Here is a 19681-nt window from a genome sequence, read left to right on the forward strand (position 1 = left end):
TATCCTCCTCCTACCCCTAGTCCGGTACCAACCCCACAGGACAGTGATTATACAAACGAAGTTATGGCACCATTGTTTCAAGTGTTAGGTGGTACTTTGGAACTTTAACCCCTACGCTACCTCCTTCGGTAATGCTATTAGACAAAAGTATCCCATACCAGCGGGTAAGCTCCACAGCTTGGTGTTTAAGATTAAGAACGGGGAGAGTGGACGCACGTTCATAGAAAGAGCAAAGACAGAGTGGGCGGGGGCTACGGGGGTGAACCCAGATAAAGAATCACAGCAGTCTCTGTTCAGAATAGCTCTTTTAAAACATGCTCCGGAAGGAGTTAAGAGAAAGATGCAAGAGAATCCAGATATGGCAGGGGCAAAATCATCAAGATGGGAAACACATTTCTGCCATCATCAGGATGCAGAAACCAAGGAGGAGGAAGAGGAAAATGAGTCATTAAAAGAGATGGTAGCTCAGTTGACTAAATTACAGTTGGCAGATACACGGACTCGTGCGACAGATAAGAAAAAGGGAGGGAAAGAAAAAGATACCCAGATGGCTCAAATTGTAACACCAGCTCCAGCCCCGCCACAGAATCCTTATCCACTGCAGGGCCAGTCACAGGCTATGTATCAACCCCAGTATCATGTTCCTTACCAAGCTGCCCCATATCAGCAGCCCCCTTATCATGAAGGTCGGAATAGAGGCAGAGGGAGAGGAGGAGGAGGCAGGGGGAGGAGGTATGCCCAACCAAGAGGAGGCAGTTGTAACATCTGCGGAAACCCGGATCACTGGGCACGTGACTGTCCTCAGAAACAACAACAGCAGATGAGAGGGCCTCCACAGCAGTCATATCAGCCAGCAATACAGACTCCACCAAACCAACAGCTAGCTCCAATGCAGGCATACAGCGGGTACTCTGCGCAGGGACCTCCACCTGGTCCATATACGCCAGGAATGTTCCCATAGGGGTGCCCGACGGAGAGGGAGGGACAGGGGCTGGCAGAGCCCTGTCTCCAGTTGACAGTGAACGGAAAGCGAAGATGGTTCATGGTGGATACGGGAGCACGTTACTCCACCTTAGCTGAACCTATGTGTTCCCTTTCCTCTCACTATGTTTCCGTTTTGGGATTTTCCGGCACTGAACAAAGACTGCCTTTTACTGTTCCCCTTCCTGTCCGGCTTGGGAGACAGGTGATGGAGCACCCCTTTTTGTATGCACCTGATTGTCCACGTGATCTCCTGGGAAGAGATGTTTTGGCAGCACTGGGGGCTTCTGTACATTGTTCACCAGAAGCTGTGATAGTGAGTTTCCCCGTAGGAGAAGAAATGGTGTGCTCCTCGCCCTCCAGTGCTGATCGCATGTGCATGTTGAGTCCTGATACCTCACCTGATGCCCCACCACCCTGTGCAGACATATATTGGGCCCTGCTAGCCGACAGAAACCCTCTGATTGACTTTTACAACATGTGGCAACCATGGATTAGGGCTCTACACCCTTACCTCCCTGTTCCCGATCCTCCCCACTGCACTCTGAATTATGACAGAAATAATGATCTTATGTATCAAGATGAGTTCCAACAGAACCTGTTAGATACAACCTGGGGGATAGGAGTAAGAGATGTTTATATAGCACCAGCAGGAGTAGCAGCCGCAGTAAAATTAACCCCAGCACAAGAACAATGGTATCGCATGTCAGAAGAAGCTGTTCCCCATGTGTCCCTAGCCATAGCTCCAAAACATCAGGCTAAAGACTTAGGCCCCATGGTTAAAGCAGCAGTCGCTCTGACAAACTGGGTTCCCACTTCCCTTTTGGGGGTTTCAATCTCACCATCCTCTAACATATATAGACTCTCCTTCTACAATGCAGTGTCAGGTATTTGCAAACATGAGTTACTAACACGCCACCACGGTAGGGAGATTTTAGATGGTGAAGGAGCCACTTCCATGTTGGCAGCTCTCCCTTCCTCACTGTGGTCTACGGCCCCCTTTGATGTTGGCAGGTGCAGCATGGAACCGGTAACTTTCGAGATGAATACTTACTGCCCTATCTGGAGACCTCAGTATAAGCATAAAGTGGAAGCAGCCCAGGGTATCTCCCCTACGATTGAAGGACTGATAAAGGCGGGAGTATTAAGAAAATCTTACTCTCAGTGGAACACTCCCATTTTGCCAGTAATCAAACCCTCCGGCTCATACAGAATGGCTCATGATTTAAGAGCCATCAATGAGCTGGTTTTGACTCCTGTTACACCAGTACCGAACCCCCACTCTGCTCTCTCGATGCTCACCCCAGCCCATACATCTTTCACATGTATAGATTTGGCTAACACCTTCTTTTGCCTGCCCTTAGCAGATCATTTACAGGACATTTTCTCATTTACATATGAAGGCCAAAGGCTGACATATAATGTGTTACCTCTTGATGGGAAACAATCTGCTCAGGCAGCAGAACTTACGGCTGTAGTTTGTGCTCTGCGGTTAGCGGAAGGGAAGGCAGTGAATATTTTCACAGACTCTGCGTATGTGTGCAATGCAATTCACAGAGATATGTCTGGCTGGGTGCAAGCGGGTTTTAAGACTAGTCAGAATAAACCTATGGCTCATGAGGAGTTGATGAAAGAGTTGTTGGAAGCAATCCAGTTACCACAGAGGGTAGCTGTGATCAAAGTGAAAGGACACAGTCAGGGCACTGATTTAGAGAGTATAGGAAACGAAGCAGCTGATGCAGCCGCTAAAAAGGCGGCAGGGTATTTACCTACTATGATGGTCATGACCACAGCAGATCTCGGTTCTGAGATAACTGATTTCTCCATCATACAAGCTCAGGAATCTGCCACAGCAGCAGAACGAACCATCTGGGAAGATAAGGGAGCTATAGAACAGTTTGATGGTATATGGTATAACGGAGATCAAATAGTTATGCCCCCCTGTTGGATGTCCTCAATATTGACTCAGACTCATGGACTTGACCATAAAAGCCACAAACAGATGTTACGAGATCTCCGCCACTGGTGGATTCCCCGGAAACATGCTACTATAACTGACTTCTGGACTAAGTGTGACGTATGTAGTACATGTAACATCAGACCTACCATCACTCCTAGGGCAGGAAAACATCCTTCTCCCACTGCCCCGGGACAGGAAATCTTTATTGATTTCACAGATATGGGAGTAAGGGCTGGGGGGAAAAGATTCCTCCTAGTAATTGTGGACGCATTTTCACGTTGGGTTGAGGCCTACCCTACGGGAAAAGAGGACGCAAAATCAGTCATTAAATATCTGGTGAATGAGTACATTCCGAAACATGGGTTTCCTAAATTGATCAGGTCAGATAATGGTTCACATTTCAAAAATAAAGACCTGCAATCTGTTGAAAAGGCTCTGGGACTACACCACAAATTTGGCACTGTGTATCATCCACAATAACAGGACTCACACCATTTGAGCTTACGTGTGGCCGACCTTTCCCAGGGCCGTCCCAAAACCCCTCTCCCCTTCCTGACCTCGGTTACAGACCATACTATTTGAAGGCTAATGCTCTTGTGTCAGCTCTCTCCTATACAGGTGACAAACCTGTCACCCCTGTCACAGAGGACGTTCCAGGACCTGACCCCGGACCACCGGAACACCTTTGGTTGAAGGTGTTAAAGAGGAAGTGGTCGGAGCCACGTTGGACAGGCCCACACAAGGTTCTGGCCAGAACTGCAACAGCTGTGCAGCTTGCAGGAAAAAGACTCAACTGGTGGCACCTAACGCAGTGCTCCAGCAGCAGGACAGGACCTGAAGCAGAGGAGGCAGCCCCACAAGGAGCCCAGGCTACGTGAAAAGAGGGTCACGTATAATTTTTTATTTTTCATATACTGTATAAACTGTGACTGTGATGAGATACACATAAGGGAAAGAAGGTTACAAGGTCTTGCCTGTATTTACAGTTAAATCAGGCTAACATGGTTGTTTAGGTGGACTCATCTAGGTGGTTTTTGAAAAACATTATATATCACATTGTATTAAAAATTGTTGCTTAGAATAAATGCTAAAATAGACAAAAATAGACAAAAATAGATAAAAATAGATAAAAAAGAGAAACCAGGGGTGGGGAGAATCCACCAGAGAGAAATTTCACTTCCTTTCCCAAACCAGTATAAAATAGGATCACCCAGATAAAAGTTTTTCAGTTGCGCGCAGGAAAACAAACTAGAAGCATCATGCAGTACGGCAAACTGCTAGTAGCGTTTGCTGTAGCATTTGTGTTTACCTCTCTTGTCCTCGTTCATTTCATATTACTATCTTAATGCAATTCATGTATTTTCGTGTTTTCAGTTACCATTTTAGTTATTCATGATAAAAGGATAAAGAATAACCTGGGAAAGCACAGACTGTACTAGTTTAGATACATTACTTATCATCCTCGCCTCTGCACTCTGCTAAAACTGGCTAATCACAAGTAACTCTTTAACAATAGACAATGCTTTCACTCAGAAGCAGGGTGGAAGGTGTGGGCTACAAGGGGGGGAAGGCTAAACCAAGATTATAAAGAATGATGTAGTGAGGTAGCTTCCCTAATGAATATAAACTAGCTGACCAAATAGCTGCAGGTTTTGAAAACATACCTATAATAAGTGCTCTGATCCCTATCACTCCTAACAAAAATGTTGACCGCATTAACTACATCCACTATAATGTTCTCCGTTTGACTAATCTAACCCGTGATGCAATTGCCGGACTAGCTGAACAAATGGCTCCTACGTCACTGATGGTGATCCAAAATAGAATGGCATTAGATATGCTGCTGGCAGAGAAAGGCGGTGTATGCTCAATGTTCCAAGACTCATGTTGTATTTTCATCCCTAACAATACAGCGCCGGACGGGACTGTAACTAAGGCGCTAGAGGGGCTCCGGACGCTGTCTGAATCCATGCACGATGACTCAGGTATCAACAGCCCCATTAACGACTGGTTAGACTGTACCTTTGGGAAATGGAAGTCCATGGTGGTATCTCTATTCTCCTCAATCCTTGCTGTGTGTACATGCTTAGTCTTATGCGGTTGTTGTTGTATTCCATGTATTCGCCACCTCACTGAGCGTGTGATCATTTCTGCTGTGCAACGAAAGCATCCGGATGCACCTCCTTCTTATCAGATGGCCATGTTCCAGGCGGAGAGACAGGGTCTCCTGGAAATGGTGGGGGATAGTGAAGATGTTGATCCTGAAGAGGTTGTGTGATGATGCTTATAATTAATACATCTGTACGTAACATTATCTATGCTTATAATAAATATATCTGTATGTAACATTATCTGTAGGTGAACTTAGTTAAGTTCAAAAGAGGGTCTGTTGGATTTATTATGTACAAAAGTGCTTACAATGACCTACAATAACCTGATTGTTGGATTTGTTGTGTGTGAAGTGTTTGCGAGGACAGGGAGGATGGCATGCTCTGTTCTTTTTGCAAGGTCAAGGAGAGAAAGGAGTCAGAAGGAGAAACAAAGAAGAAGATATGCAGCAAAAACATCACGTGCCATAAGCTCATGACTATTGATATTGTGTAAACCATAAAAACGCTGGATCAGGGATAGCTCGGGGTTCAGACTTCGCGAACTGACCCATGCACTGTATGTTGTCAGGGACACGTAGGTTGGATCCAGATATCTGTAAACTCTTTTATTTTACTTATGCAACATTGATTGTTCGGAATAAATTGTATTATTATGCTTTAACCCGTCTGTTTGGAAATTCTCTTTGTCACACAAGATTAACCAGCACGTAACTGGGCCTTGACCTCTCGGAGGTAGAAGGCCAGTTCCTTCAGCATCAACAATTTTTGTTTTTGTGTTCCTGTGTTTCTCTTTGGGTGTGTAGACGTATGGGAGTGGAAACCTAAAGCGTGTCGGAGTCATACTTCAAAGAGGTGTTTTGATTCTGCTCCTGGCCTGCTTCCCCTGCTGGGCTATCCTCATTAACACAGAGCCCATGCTACTCGCTGTCAAACAAAACCCAGAGGTCGCGCGGTCAGTATTCATTCGCCAGTGAGACGGGCCTCAAAGAGTAAAGTTGCAGGCTGTAGAAACTAAACACTATGAGCTAAAATGCTCCGTAGGGAGAACTGCAGAGTCAAGGGATGGTTCTCAGCGTGTTTGTCACTGCGAGCAACACCTGTCACATTACACATAGTCATTTAATACATTGTTCATATGAAAATATTGATTAGTGCAGCTTTAAAATAAATACACAATTAAAGGTAGGGTTGGTGCTGTTCAAATACATTTGTTCTTATATTTGATGAAATTGTCATTACATCCCGACATCCATCCATCCATCCATTATCTGTAACGCTTATCCTGTTCCTGTTCAGGGTCGCAGGGGGGACGAGAGCCGATCCCAGCTGACATTGGGCGAAGGCGGGGTACACCCTGGACAGGTCGCCAGACTATCTCAGAGCTGACACATAGAGACAGACAATCACGCTCACATTCACACCTACGGGCAATTTAGAGTCAACAATTAACCTAACCTGCATGTCTTTGGACTGTGGGAGAAAACCCACGCTAACACGGGGAGAACATGCAAACTCCACACAAGCCGGGTTGAACCCGCGACCATCTTGCTGTGAGGCGACAGTGCTAACCATTGCACTGCCCTACATCCTGACAGTAATCAATTAATCAAAGGGTCCAACAAAAAAAAGAAGAAAAAAAATCTGGTATCTGTGGCTGTTGCAGGACTGTGATAAGCCCGTCACTGTGACTGTGTGATTGAACGGCCTGCCTGCTTGCCTCCGGTGCGCACTCTGCCCGTGTACTCATTGCATGTCACCAGAGTCTTCCACAAGCTGCTTGCATGACAGCTGTGAGTGCTAACAATAGCCATTTTCGTTATTTATTATTTAAATTATGTATTTAGTGGCTTTGGAAGGAGGCCTGAACGGACGGACTGTCAGTGTTGCCGACTTGGCGACTTTCTCTTCAGATTTAGCGACTTTTGGAGCTAGAGCTGTTTGCTGCTTTCATTGGAAAAGATGTGGCAACACTGGGCTCGGGTTTTGAGTTGGATCATTTTAAAAATCTAGTGTATTCTTGCTAGTTTTCCAGCATTATCGACCCTACATTTAATATAGCAAGTTTAACGAAGTTGCATTATAGACATTGCTTATTGGTCCAGATCAGATAATCAAATTCTGAAGTTGCTCCAAGACTGTACTTGTTAATTGATATGGCTGTTCACTGCTGGTGATGAGTTGAAATTCAGGGAACTCATATATTAGTAAAATTAGCTTCTACATCATCATCATCATCCTCAATGTGGTTTCAGTGTCATGGCAACCGTGTCATGCAGCAAGTTGAAAAAGTAATAGAAGTCAGAAAACTGACTCAATGATGTCAGTTACATAGAAACGTCAATCCGGAGGTAGCTAATATTAGCCGCCATAAAATAGAGGTAATACCTGACCAAGTACCACTGTAAATGCAAAACCTCTGAGTTATTATTGTATATAACTACATGAATTTCCCCTTGTGGGATAATAAAGTTGACCTTTGACCTTTGACCTTATCATTTCACTGCCACACAGTGAACCTGGTGCCTACCAGCCTTGCATGATGATGAAAAATAAGTTATTTCGGCTTAAATAAAAGTAACCTTTACGAGTGCATATACTGTACTTTTACATGTGCGTATTTTCATAATAACTTGATTCAGTTTCACATATAATACGTAGTTCTGTATGTTTGCTCTCAGACTCGCCCAGCTGTATGTGAACATCTTCATGCCAGCTCTGCCAGTGAGTTCAGTTTGCACTAAGACACAACATCCCTGTCCCTTTCCCATTTGTTTGTATATTTAAGTTTCATTTACTCTTATTCACTGTCCTTTCTGCAGGCTGCTTTCATGTACCAGCTGCAGGGGAGGTATCTACAGAACCAGGTGCAGTGCACATCTACAGAAACACAATGATAGCTGAAGAATTGCCATTAAGGTCAACACTGAGTCCGTGATGTGCTTTAATTGGCAGGGTATCATCTGGCCTCAGGTGATAACTGGAGCCATTGGAAATGTTCTTAATGTAATTGTCAACTACATCCTCCTCTATGTGCTGGACCTGGGTGTTATGTAAGTGCATCCTTTTTAAAATCATATTTGCTTAATTTCTACCCACTGCTACTTTAAGTCAACAATACAATACTGAAATACTCCTTTACAAGTAAAACTCCTACATTCAAAACATTGTTTATCTAAAAGTGCAGAGGTATAAATAGCAAAATGTACTTAAAGTAAATTACTAATCATGTAGAAAAATGGACCCTGTATCTATAGTATTAGATCACTGTAATAGATTGTTAATATTGATGTATCAGTGCGAAATAAATATTTTATTGTTGCTTTATTATGGCTGGTCAAGGTGGAGCTTGATTTAATTAATTTAATCAGTTCGGTAGATTAGTTTTTAAGCCCTTTGGTCGGGCCCCTTCCCAAAGGTCACAGGTTAAATCTGAGGGGTCGTGATATGATTCATTGGGTAGTAAAGAGTTTTTTTTTTTGTAAAATATTCTGTGACACAACTATACCGCACAACTACTGGTGCCCTATAGTAAGTATATTTCACAAAGTTGCAGTAAGCGATGCATAGATTAATAGGAACTGACTTCTTGCACAAACATGTACATCAGAGCTGAAATACACTGATATACAGGATATACAGGATATTGATGAGACACCCTTTATCAGACTGCATAAAAGATTAAACTGACATTATGAGCTGCGCATAACCACATAATATCTGTTGACTCAATCATGTCAAGACAGAGCTTTATCATAACTTACTGTCAGCAGTGTGGACTTTGTGATCTGGATCTAGATTTTTGATCTAGATTTTGAATTACAATATGCTGAGAGGTTATTATTGAAATTTTTGCCCAATGATGCCAAAAAGCATTCTGCCTACTGCAGGTTTAAGAAGACTAAATAATACGATTTCACCCCTCACTAATTGTCTTACTGTCCCTAACTCTTATCAAATCAACAGACAATCAAATGTAATTATCCCAACACTCGATAACATCAGCATAAATAAAACCTCGAAAAGAAAATGCAGTGAGGTCAAAAGAGTTTGGAATGACGTACGTTGAATCAACTGAATTCAAAGTATTCTGTTGCATGACATGGGAGGAGAGAATAATGTGCCGTCCCACCTGAGAGGTGTGTTCAGCTTCACCATAACACTAGAGCTGAGTGGCAAAAAAAGATATCACCATATTAGTCCAGTGTTCTACCTAATTTAGATATGGAAGACTTTGGACTAAACTTCGTCTACAGAAGGGGAAAGAAGAGTCAGAGTAAAGCAGCGCATACTGTATTTCCCAGGATGAGGCCTACTTCATGTACTTGTACTAATTGTCTGAAATGCATCAAGGACTGGCTGCCGTTGGAATTCAAGAGGGAAATGATTCAACTTGTCAAACTAGCAGGACCTGTGGTAAGTATGGGAACAGACGCACCACAGGAAGAATGTCTGCTTCACGTCTCGTGGATTTTGTTGTGTTTGTTGTGGTCCTAGTCCTCTTCCTTGATCTAAGTGGGCTCAATACATTTTGGATGCATCCTGGACTACCCATCACAATACTATGCAGCTTATGTTTCATTTGTAGATCTGATTTTGCCGGTCTCTATTTACTGGGCAATAAATGGAACCTTGTTTGAACTTGTGACCTATATAATTGTAATGACAGCTGAACTGCAATGACACCCAGGTTTAGAATAAAAACTATGTTGATGTATACTGTACAGCATAGTTTTGCAGCTGTGCAAATACTTACACAATCCTAATGTGTTTTTTTCATGTATTTCAGATCATTTCTCAATTGATGGTCTTCCTAATCAACTTTGTCAGCATAGTGTTCTGTGGTCACCTGGGGGAAACTGAGCTTGCAGGTGTAGCGTTAGCAATATCGGTGAGAAAACAACTTGCAACATGCAGCAGCTTGCTTTTAGTCTTTTTCAGTCGCTCTTTGCCTAAATCCAGAACTCGTGCACCTTTCTGTGTTTTGTGATCCACATATCTATTACACAGTTGTGGAAGAACTTTTACTTAAAAGAAACAATATCGTAATTCAAGATTAGCATGCTGTGTTACAAGTAAAACTCCTGCATTCAAAACTCTCCTTAAAGAGTAACCCCACCCCACCTCTCCCCATGGCGTCTATCATTTAAAATGTTTCTTTAACCACTGCGTACAAGAACAAACACAAGGCTTTCTGCCAGGAGACCGCTGTTCGCGTCCCGTGCATTACATTTGCACTTTTTACTTTACAATAAGCTGTTTGTTTGTGTCCCTTGTTCAGGACATCAAGTCACATTTTCACTGTAAAAACGTAGTAATTTTAAGCGCAACTATTTTTTTCCTAAACCTAAGCAAGTGTTTTTGTTTAATTCACAACATTAGGCACATGTTTACTGCGACCGAAAAGTGACACCGAAGGGCCTGACAAAAAAAAATAGGCATTACAGTAACAGAATATTGATTCATTATTGATCAGCATTGTCTAGTTTGACCGTTTGATCGGAGTTCACGAGTGATTGACAGCTGCTCAGAGACAGCAAGGCTCCAGCTCGGCTCTGATTGGTTGTTTTCCTCCGGTCTGTGAAAACTTGCAGTTGCCATTAGGAGCACCGGAGGACACAGAGGCACATGATTTTTTTTAGATTACCTGTCTCATGCACTACTGTCAGGATATAGTGACCGTTTTATAAAAATAACATATTTTCTCCAATTCTACCCACTGCTGGTTTAGGTAAAAGCATGTAAGTATTATTAAGAAAATGTACTGGAAGTATAAAGGAAAAAGTACTGACTACATGCAGCCAAAATGGGCTCTGTCATTATTACATTACTATATATTATAGGCCTACTATTAGATCATTATTATTATTGATGCAGTAACATGTAAGCTGCATTTTAATGTTATAGCCCGTTGTGGTAAAGCTAATTTTACTTATTTTTTATACGATTGGGTGGTTTAATTTACTGCATAACATACATTGTACTTTATATTCTCATTATAGATTTTTAAAAACTTCATCTTCAAAGTAACTAATCGCTACAAGTAACTAACTACCTAATAAATGTAGTGGAGTAAAACTATAAAGTAGTGATGATGATGATGATGATGTAATGGTGACATTGGTTTTATGTTTTTTTGTTTTTGTGTGTGTGTTTGTTTATGCAGGTTATCATTGTGACAGGTATTTCAGTTGGAATGGGTTTGTCATCGGCCTTTGACACCCTCATATCTCAGGTACATTCCTGGTCGGGGCTCATTTTCCTTTCAAAACATCTTCACATTACTGTTCTGCATCAATAATCATCTTCTGTGTTTCTGTGTTTTCTCTGAGTGGCAGCTCTTTTCTTACAGCATTAATTTATGTGCACATGTCTGATCTGTGTTCTGCTTCGTGTAGACGTATGGGAGTGGAAACCTGAAGCGTGTCGGAGTCATTCTTCAAAGAGGTGTTTTGATTCTGCTCCTGGCCTGCTTCCCCTGCTGGGCTATCCTCCTTAACACAGAGAACATGCTTCTCGCCGTCAAACAAAACCCAGAGGTTGCACGGTCAGTTTTCATTCACAAACAAAAACACTTCATGTCCAACAACATTCTATAACATGATGACAGAGACTGATTAACCCCCTAGGCAGCCCTGATGTAGAAATAAGATTGTATCCAAGAAGATAAGCATATTTCTCCCACAGCAGTGCAGCTATTTGCTACTGTTAACCTGGTTTACCTGCAACTATTTTGCAATTGGGGACAGCAGAACAACATTGACATATTATCACCTTATAAAGATGATACAGTGAATGTGTTAGCAAGCAGTTACCTTTTCACACATCCAGCAGTTACGGAGCACCATTAGCATTCATTTGGAATCGTGTTTCTGGCCACCTGACAAATATAATTTCCCCCGGGGGATCAGTAATATCTAATAATAATAATGATATAATATCTGATTCTGATACATTCAATATTCACTCTCCTTTTAGCTCTGTTTTAGTCTCCACCAACTCCGGAACAAGGTTGATTTTCTGAGCTTTCGCCCCAAAATCATCAACCAATCACGTTGAACCGGTTAAACTGCATTCTATTCATATTATTTTATCATAACATTGTGCCTTGAACTTGGGTACTGGAACACAGTGTCCTTTCAATATTGACGAAGGCAGCGCAAACCATATCTACTCCTTCCGTTCTTACCTTTCACAATTAAAGCCCTAGACATATAATATAATACTTAGTGTTTTCGAGTCGTTTATTCGTCACGCTCCTGGTGTGCAACAGCCTTAAGATAGTGGTGATACTCGACCAACTACCACTGTAAATGCAAAACCTATGAGTGTATTGAATTGATCAAGGGTGTGTTTTATTGCTTATGAATTTATCTAATTTAAATAAAGAGGAAGAACTGTTATTTATTCTTTTAAAAGTTGCATAGCTTTAAAGCCATTATCATTTCACTCCCACACAGTGAACCTGGTCCCTTCCAGCCTTGCATGATCATGTACAATAAGTTCTTTCTGCTTAAATAAAAGCACACATGTGCATATACTGTACATTTACATGTGTGTATTTTCATAATAACTTGATTCAGTTTCACATATATGACATAGTTCTGTACGTTTGCTCTCAGACACTCCCAGATGTATGTGAACATCTTCATACCAGCTCTGCCAGTGAGTTCAGTTTGCACTAAGACAACAACATCCCTGTCCCTTTCCCATTTGTTTGTATATTTAAATTTGATTTACTCCTATTCACTGTCCTTTCTGCAGGCTGCTTTCATGTACCAGCTGCAGGGGAGGTATCTACAGAACCAGGTGCAGTGCACATCTACAGAAACACAATGATAGCTGAAGAATTGCCATTAAGGTCAACACTGAGTCTGTGATGTGCTTTAATTGGCAGGGTATCATCTGGCCTCAGGTGATAACTGGAGCCATTGGAAATGTTCTTAATGCAATTGTCAACTACATCCTCCTCTATGTGCTGGACCTGGGTGTTGTGTAAGTGCATCTACCACCATAAGAAACTAGAAATAGAGGTAGTCATCATCAGTTTACGTATAATTGAACTCTGATAGTGTTGTTTCATGTATCACAGGTTATGAGTGTCAGTGAGCCACCTGTTTCATTTTACTGTTTTGTAAACTCTTTTGTACGACAGTGGATCTGCAGCAGCAAATTCTATCTCACAGACCGCTTCGGCTCTGATATTGTTCATTTACATCTACTGGAAGGGGTTACACAAGGCGACGTGGTCTGGTGAGTTTTCTCTTCTTTTTTCTGCTGATATGATGAATAATTTGTAATCCTGTGCTGTGATAGAAGAACTGAACACATTCACCATTTCAGCATATGATCTACACTTCAGTTCTACATTTTGACATGTTGAACTCTGCCCCCTAGGTTGGTCAAAGGACTGTCTGCAGGAATGGGGTCTGTTCACCAAGGTGGCCATTCCCAGCATGCTTATGCTCTGTCTGGAGTGGTGGACTTTTGAAATCGGAGGATTGTTGGCTGGTTTGATCAGCGAGGTTGAGCTGGGAGCTCAGTCAATTGTGTATCAGATGGTCACTATTGTGTTCATGGTAATTCTGATGCAGTTTATTTTTGATGGAGTTAGAACAGCAAATTGTTTTTGTAGTTATTCTGCGCTGGTATTTGTTAATTCCATAGACTGTATAAAATATGGACGTAGTCTCTGTGACGTCACCCATGGGTTTCTGAAGAGCAAAAATTAAGCTCAAAGTGGGCGTCTCCAGCTGTCGCCATCTTGGCAGTGACGACATCCGAAAAAAATGGTTAAAGAGGTGGAGCGTGGATGGAGATAAGACCGGCCGAATGAAGCCTGGTTGTTGAAACACAGCCACCTATCTCGAAGCTATAAAGCTAGTTAAGGCTAACAACCTGGGCTAAGAAGCTAGGCTATATCATGGAAGAGAACAGGCTCTTTGCTACTCTGTGTAGCAGGCTTACGTTTGGAGCAAGAAGACGTTGGTCTTCTTGCTCCAAATTTGCTGGTAGGTACCGGTGCTAACATATAAACAACATAAAACTAACGTTAGAATTTCAGTCACTGAAAAAAGTGGAGCACAGACTTCTTCAATCAATCAATCAATTTATTTGTTACATGGAATCATACAAGGTAACATTACAACTCTAGTGAAATGAAATCCCATCAGCTCCTTCAATTTGTGCAGTACCGTTAATGTTATTCACCATAAAACACACATTTCCTTATTTTTTCTCAAAGTCCTCTGTTCTGTCAGATCGCTATATAGAAAAAGAGTCACGGTTGAATGGCGCTGTCCAGGGTATTCCAGCATTTAGCCAAGTTTCATCAAGCCCATCATCCAACGCCCGCATATTGGCCAGAAGGATTCCCGTTGTACAATTAACCGCACAGCAAGCCATATTATTTGTCCAATATGTGCTTCAATTAACTGAGGTGACATCTAGCAGAGCGATAGCAGCTGTGATGGCATGCCCATAATTGTGCATAACTTTAAGTCTCAGTATAATTTAGTGAGTTACATAAAATATAGTTTTCAGTTTTGCCATGCATTTCTAAACTTTTTAAACGGGACATGTCATGAAAAACTAACTTTTTCATTGCTTGTGCACATACATTTGGCACATATATCGCCCCATCTAAGTATCTCCACCCACAGCTTCAGAACTAAACTTTTTGGTGGTGCACCTTTCCATATTTTTCTCACAAGCCAATTCCGGGCAGACTGGGCTTTTTCGGGAGGGGTTCTTAAAGAGACAGGCGCTAAAACAGAGCATTTCAGACAGAGAGGGAATACAGGTATATTCAGACAGACAGTATGAGTATTTTTCACATTAAAGCATGTAAACATTATCAAGTAGAAACCCAAAATACAAGTATGAACCTGAAAATGAGCATGATATGTCCCCTTTAAGACTTCATAATTCACCTTCAGTACAGGCCGTCCAGATGTATTTATAAAGCCTCTGATAAAGTATTGCCACAAATGCGATTTGAAATAGTTCCTTTCTAAAATGACACATACTATTTTGTATCCCTTTCTACATCACAGGTCCCAATGGGATTCATGGTAGCTGCCAGCGTGCGGGTTGGGAATGCTCTTGGTGCTGGGAACATTGAACAGGCCAAGACATCTGGCAAGGTCGCCGTAATCTTAGCATGTAAGAAACAAATGTATCCATGCAGGTTACTTTCCATCCACAGCAAAAGCACTTATTAGCACAGTCACATTCTTCAACATCAAGTAATATCAGTACCTTATAGAGTCACTGGGTTGGAATAAAACAAGTATGAACATATTTTAAAGGGACACTCCACTGATTTTACATGTGAAGTTCAGTTTACTTGTCATGATGAGTACTGCTGAGCTGTGAAAATAGTTGTATCACGTCTGCTGAGGCACTGTCGGGAGCCTGAAAAAAAAGACCCTACTCAGTTGCATTATGGGAAGTGTAGGATCTAGTGTTTCCAGGGATTTCGATTTTGACCTTGATTTTTTAATCTGTCTCTTGTGAATAATATAACTTTGTTTGAGTGTCCCTTTAAATGTTACATGTATAAATATGTGTGAAGGACTTTGTTTTCTCTTTTGACAGATATATTTTGAAGCTATTTTTTAGTTATAGCTATAGATAATATTTAGTTACTAGCTAATTAAATTATTTTTGAAATGCATTGCTCAGAATTGTTTGTAGCTGGCATCTGTGTTCTTCTAATTTTCAATCCAGTTGCAATCTCGGTGATTTTCGGACTTGTTCTTGGATTATGTAAGAACGTGATTGGTTACATCTTTACAACAGAAAAGTGAGTATGTAGGGTATTCTTGTACGCATAAGAAATATTTTCAGCCTCAGATGTAACTTTCAAATTGCATCTCATCCAGCCTTAAGCCTGTCTCATTGTGTCAGTGTTGTTTTTGGTGATAAGAGTTCCCGAGAGACCGGTACAAAGCCTTTACAGAATGTGCTATTTGTTAAAAAGAACATACTAAAACCACGGCCACATGAAGGTAGCATGTTACTCCCAACATTACCAAAGCACACATAAACTGTGATATTCCACGTCTTTTCACAAATCATAAATTTCTGCTCCTAATGTAAATCTTTGTTTGCATCTTTTAGAGAAATTATTCAGCGGGTTTCTAAAGTCATGATCATATATGGCGTCTTCCATTCTGTAGATGCCGTTGCGGTAAGAGAGTGGTTATAAACATGAGAAATTATCTTAATGTCAAAGCTAAGCAGAGAGAGCCTGATAGCTGTATTTGATGTGCAGGCTGTAACAGGGGGCGTTATACGAGGAGCAGGGAAACCGATGGTCGGGGCCCTCTGTAACTTGGTGGGATATTACTTCATTGGCATTCCTATTGGAGTGTCCCTGATGTTTGCTGCCAAGATGGGCATCATGGGTGAGGACAGAAGAGCTCACTGCCATTTAACTCTAAAGTCTTGATGCAAGTTTTGTTCAGTTTGATTGTTTTTTTTCTTCTCCGTTGCAGGACTGTGGTTGGGGCTTTCACTTTGTGTCACTATCCAGGCCACATTCTATATCTTTTACTTGTTTAAACTAGATTGGAAAAAGGTTGCTGAAGAGGTAAGTGACCACACCTTGTAATTGCACGAAAAAAGACAGATAACAATAATGAGGTTTACTACAATTTTACTGAGAGTGCAACAAAGAGAACTACACTGTGGTGTTTAGCTTAGATTCATATAGGACAGGAATGGTTTTTTTTGCTCTTGTTTTGGTGGTGAAAATCAAGCCTCCGGTGGACAGTAGTTAAAAGGAAAACTTAAAATTAAAGGTACTGATTTGCTAAAAATAATATACTGTACCCTGCACAATTCAGCTTTTCTTTGTCTTAGACTCAAATTTAGGAGGACAATACATCACTGAGGTGACCAGAGAAGTTTTAAGTGCATCTAAACTAAATTCGTCAAAGCAAAACTCTGCTCATTTTACACAGTGAGTTCAGTTTTCTCGTCATGGGGAGTACTAGCGAGTTATGCTTTGGAAGTGGTTTGCACCAAGTTATGTAAACTAAAAACAATTTGTTGTAATGAGACCAAACCTGCCAAACCAACAGTGTGAGTGACCTTGTACACACAATGGTCTTTTCTGCCCTCTGCAGTCACAAGGAGGAAATTACACTTAACATATTAAATATATCACATGTTCCTGTAATTGCAACTTAAAGTTCAATAGTCAATGTCCCTGTAGACAAACAATATGTATTTGATGTATGCACTATAAACAGCTGTCATAAATGTGATTGAGCAGGCAATGATGAGAGCAGGAGTCCCGGTGCAGGACATGGAAAACAAGGGTACGTAACTGCTTGCTTCACTTTTCCTTTTCATTGCATGTCCTTTAGGAACATGCATACTAGAGTACACACAACTAACTCCATGTCTCCCCCTCTCTGATCAGGACATGCCCATAGTCCTGTGACAGAGTCCCAGGTCAACATCATTTCATCTAACTCCCTGAGCAATGAGGAGTTCAACTCAGACCTGCTCACTCCGGGCCAGGATGGGACAGCCGGTGCTGCAGGGCCTCGGCCTCTGTCGTTCTGGCAGCTGGTGGTGCGTCGTGGCCTGACTGTGGTCTTAATGGTGCTCATCCTTGTAGTTGGGATAATAGCCAGCAAAATGCTTCCCAAACTGCTCAAATGACCCACACCGCTGGCTGTCTTACTGCTGTGTGGTTGCATAAGATGCTACATAATGTTGTGACACAGCAGACAAAGTAATATGTTAAAAGAAGGCTGTATCCAACTCTAATTCCACTAAGTAATATGTTATTTCTTTGATTTGTTTGAAAACAAAAAGTTGATTTACATTGTCTTCTTGTTTTGTAATTAATGGATCAGCATACCCTACATTTTTGGTATGCTTTGGTTTTTGGTATGCAAAGCTTAAATAGAAACAAACTTGTGGAAGGGTTACTCGTCACATACTGTAGTTGAAAATGGAATATATATGAGAGAGAGAGAGAGAGAGAGAGAGAGAGAGAGAGAGAGAGAGAGAATAATAGTGATTATTTTAATTTGATTACATGTTTTTATTTATTACTTAAATTATAAAATGACAAGTGTCCAATGTAAGGTCTTGAAACTGATTTGTCCACCCGATAAATTGAAAATAAAGTATAAAAAAAATTAAACAAAAAAGTAATGTTGCCTTTTATTATTATTATTATTATTATTATTATTATTATTATTATTATTATTATTATTATTATTATTATTATTATTATTATTATTATTATCATTATTATCATTATTATTATTACGAGATATAAGTTAAAGAAAATCCATGAGAACCTGATTTTACAGCTCACTATCAGGACACTGAATGCACCACGCAGATTTGGGAGATTTTACAGGGAGCATTTGAAAGCAGCATAGCCTCCACGTGTAGGCTACGTCATAACACCCTGCCTTCTCTGACTCATCAACAAGGCATCAACAAGGAAGTCTCTCTTCAAAACTAAAGAAAAATCCTCAAAGGACTCTTTTAGATCAGGACTCACTTTAGTTTATGAATATTTCTTCCATGTTGTAGATGCGTCTGCAGTGAATGCAGCCACACACACTGTCTGCAGCACTAGTGCTGTAAAACTACAACACGTGGATACTCCCACAGTTACCAACCCGGCGAACAGAATTGGTAAGTAACCAAATAACAAAGTATGTAACTGTATTGTAACATGAATTTAATTGTATTGAGCTGGTTGTGAGAGATTGGCAGTGTAGCAGCTGCAGTTATTATTATACTCATCCCAGCATGCACTCTGCCTGCATGACTATATTTAATTTAGCTAAGTTCAAGAGCACCCTTACAGTTTCACTTTATTGTGTCACGTTAAAGGTCCCATATTATGCTAATTTTCAGGTTCATACTTGTATTTTGTGTTTCTACTAGAACATGTTTACATGCTGTAATGTTAAAAAAACAACTTTATTTTCCTCATACTGTCAGCCTGAATATGCCTGTATTTACCCTCTGTCTGAAACGCTCCGTTTTAGTGCCTGTCTTTTTAAGAACCCCTCCTGAAAAAGCCCAGTCTGCCCTGAATTGGCTTGTGAGAAAAATATGGAAAGGTGCACCACCAAAAGCTTAGTTCTGAAGCTGTGGGTGGAGATACTCAGATGGGGTGATATATTCTAATAAGCCTGCATGTGACATAGGAAGGGAAGCCACAGCTTGTTGAATTGCATGTTTTCTGATCCAGGCAGCCCATAAAAAACTGACTGGGTTGTCTTATTTCACAGTTTGTGGGCACTCCAAATACCCAAATGTATGTGCACAAGCAATGAAAAAGTTAGTTTTTCATGACATGTCCCCTTTAAAAAGTGTAGAAATGTATGGCAAAACTGAAAAGTATATTTTATGTAACTCACTAAATTATATTGAGACTTAAAGTTATGCACAATTATGGGCGTGGCTGCTTTGAGTGACAGGTGGATGCCATCACAGCTGCTAGCGCTCTGCTAGATGTCACCTCGGTTAATTCAATTTTGACGGAATTGCAACGGAATTGCAACAGAATTGCGTTGCTAGGCAACAGCTTGGGTCCATGTGTACTTCCTGTCAGCTGTTGACATTCACATACACTGCAACCAGG

The 19681-nt window shown here is 41.2% G+C and overlaps 2 protein-coding genes across 2 annotated transcripts in view; both read left to right on the plus strand.

Annotated features, from left to right (window-relative positions):
* The first annotated feature begins 8869 nt into the window (after positions 1 to 8869).
* LOC119498818 (multidrug and toxin extrusion protein 1-like) lies at positions 8870 to 18224 on the plus strand. Its single transcript, XM_037787883.1, has 16 exons — positions 8870 to 9465; positions 9839 to 9940; positions 11216 to 11284; positions 11448 to 11596; positions 12672 to 12714; positions 12814 to 12858; positions 12947 to 13044; positions 13205 to 13302; positions 13447 to 13628; positions 15105 to 15213; positions 15781 to 15856; positions 16174 to 16243; positions 16328 to 16460; positions 16551 to 16645; positions 17333 to 17378; positions 17483 to 18224. The coding sequence occupies exons 1-16, from the start codon at positions 9274 to 9276 to the stop codon at positions 17725 to 17727; spliced, it is 1752 nt and encodes a 583-aa protein (XP_037643811.1). The 5' UTR covers positions 8870 to 9273; the 3' UTR covers positions 17728 to 18224.
* Positions 18225 to 18474: 250 nt separating this feature from the next.
* Positions 18475 to 19681, plus strand: part of ece2a (endothelin converting enzyme 2a) — an 88184-nt gene continuing 86977 nt past the window's right edge. The window contains exon 1 of the mRNA XM_037787745.1: positions 18475 to 18723. The gene's annotated coding sequence lies outside the window, so the exon portion shown is untranslated. The remainder of the gene's footprint in view (positions 18724 to 19681) is intronic.

The sequence above is a fragment of the Sebastes umbrosus genome, chromosome 12, assembly GCF_015220745.1.
Source record: "Sebastes umbrosus isolate fSebUmb1 chromosome 12, fSebUmb1.pri, whole genome shotgun sequence".
Classification (NCBI taxonomy): domain Eukaryota; kingdom Metazoa; phylum Chordata; class Actinopteri; order Perciformes; family Sebastidae; genus Sebastes; species Sebastes umbrosus.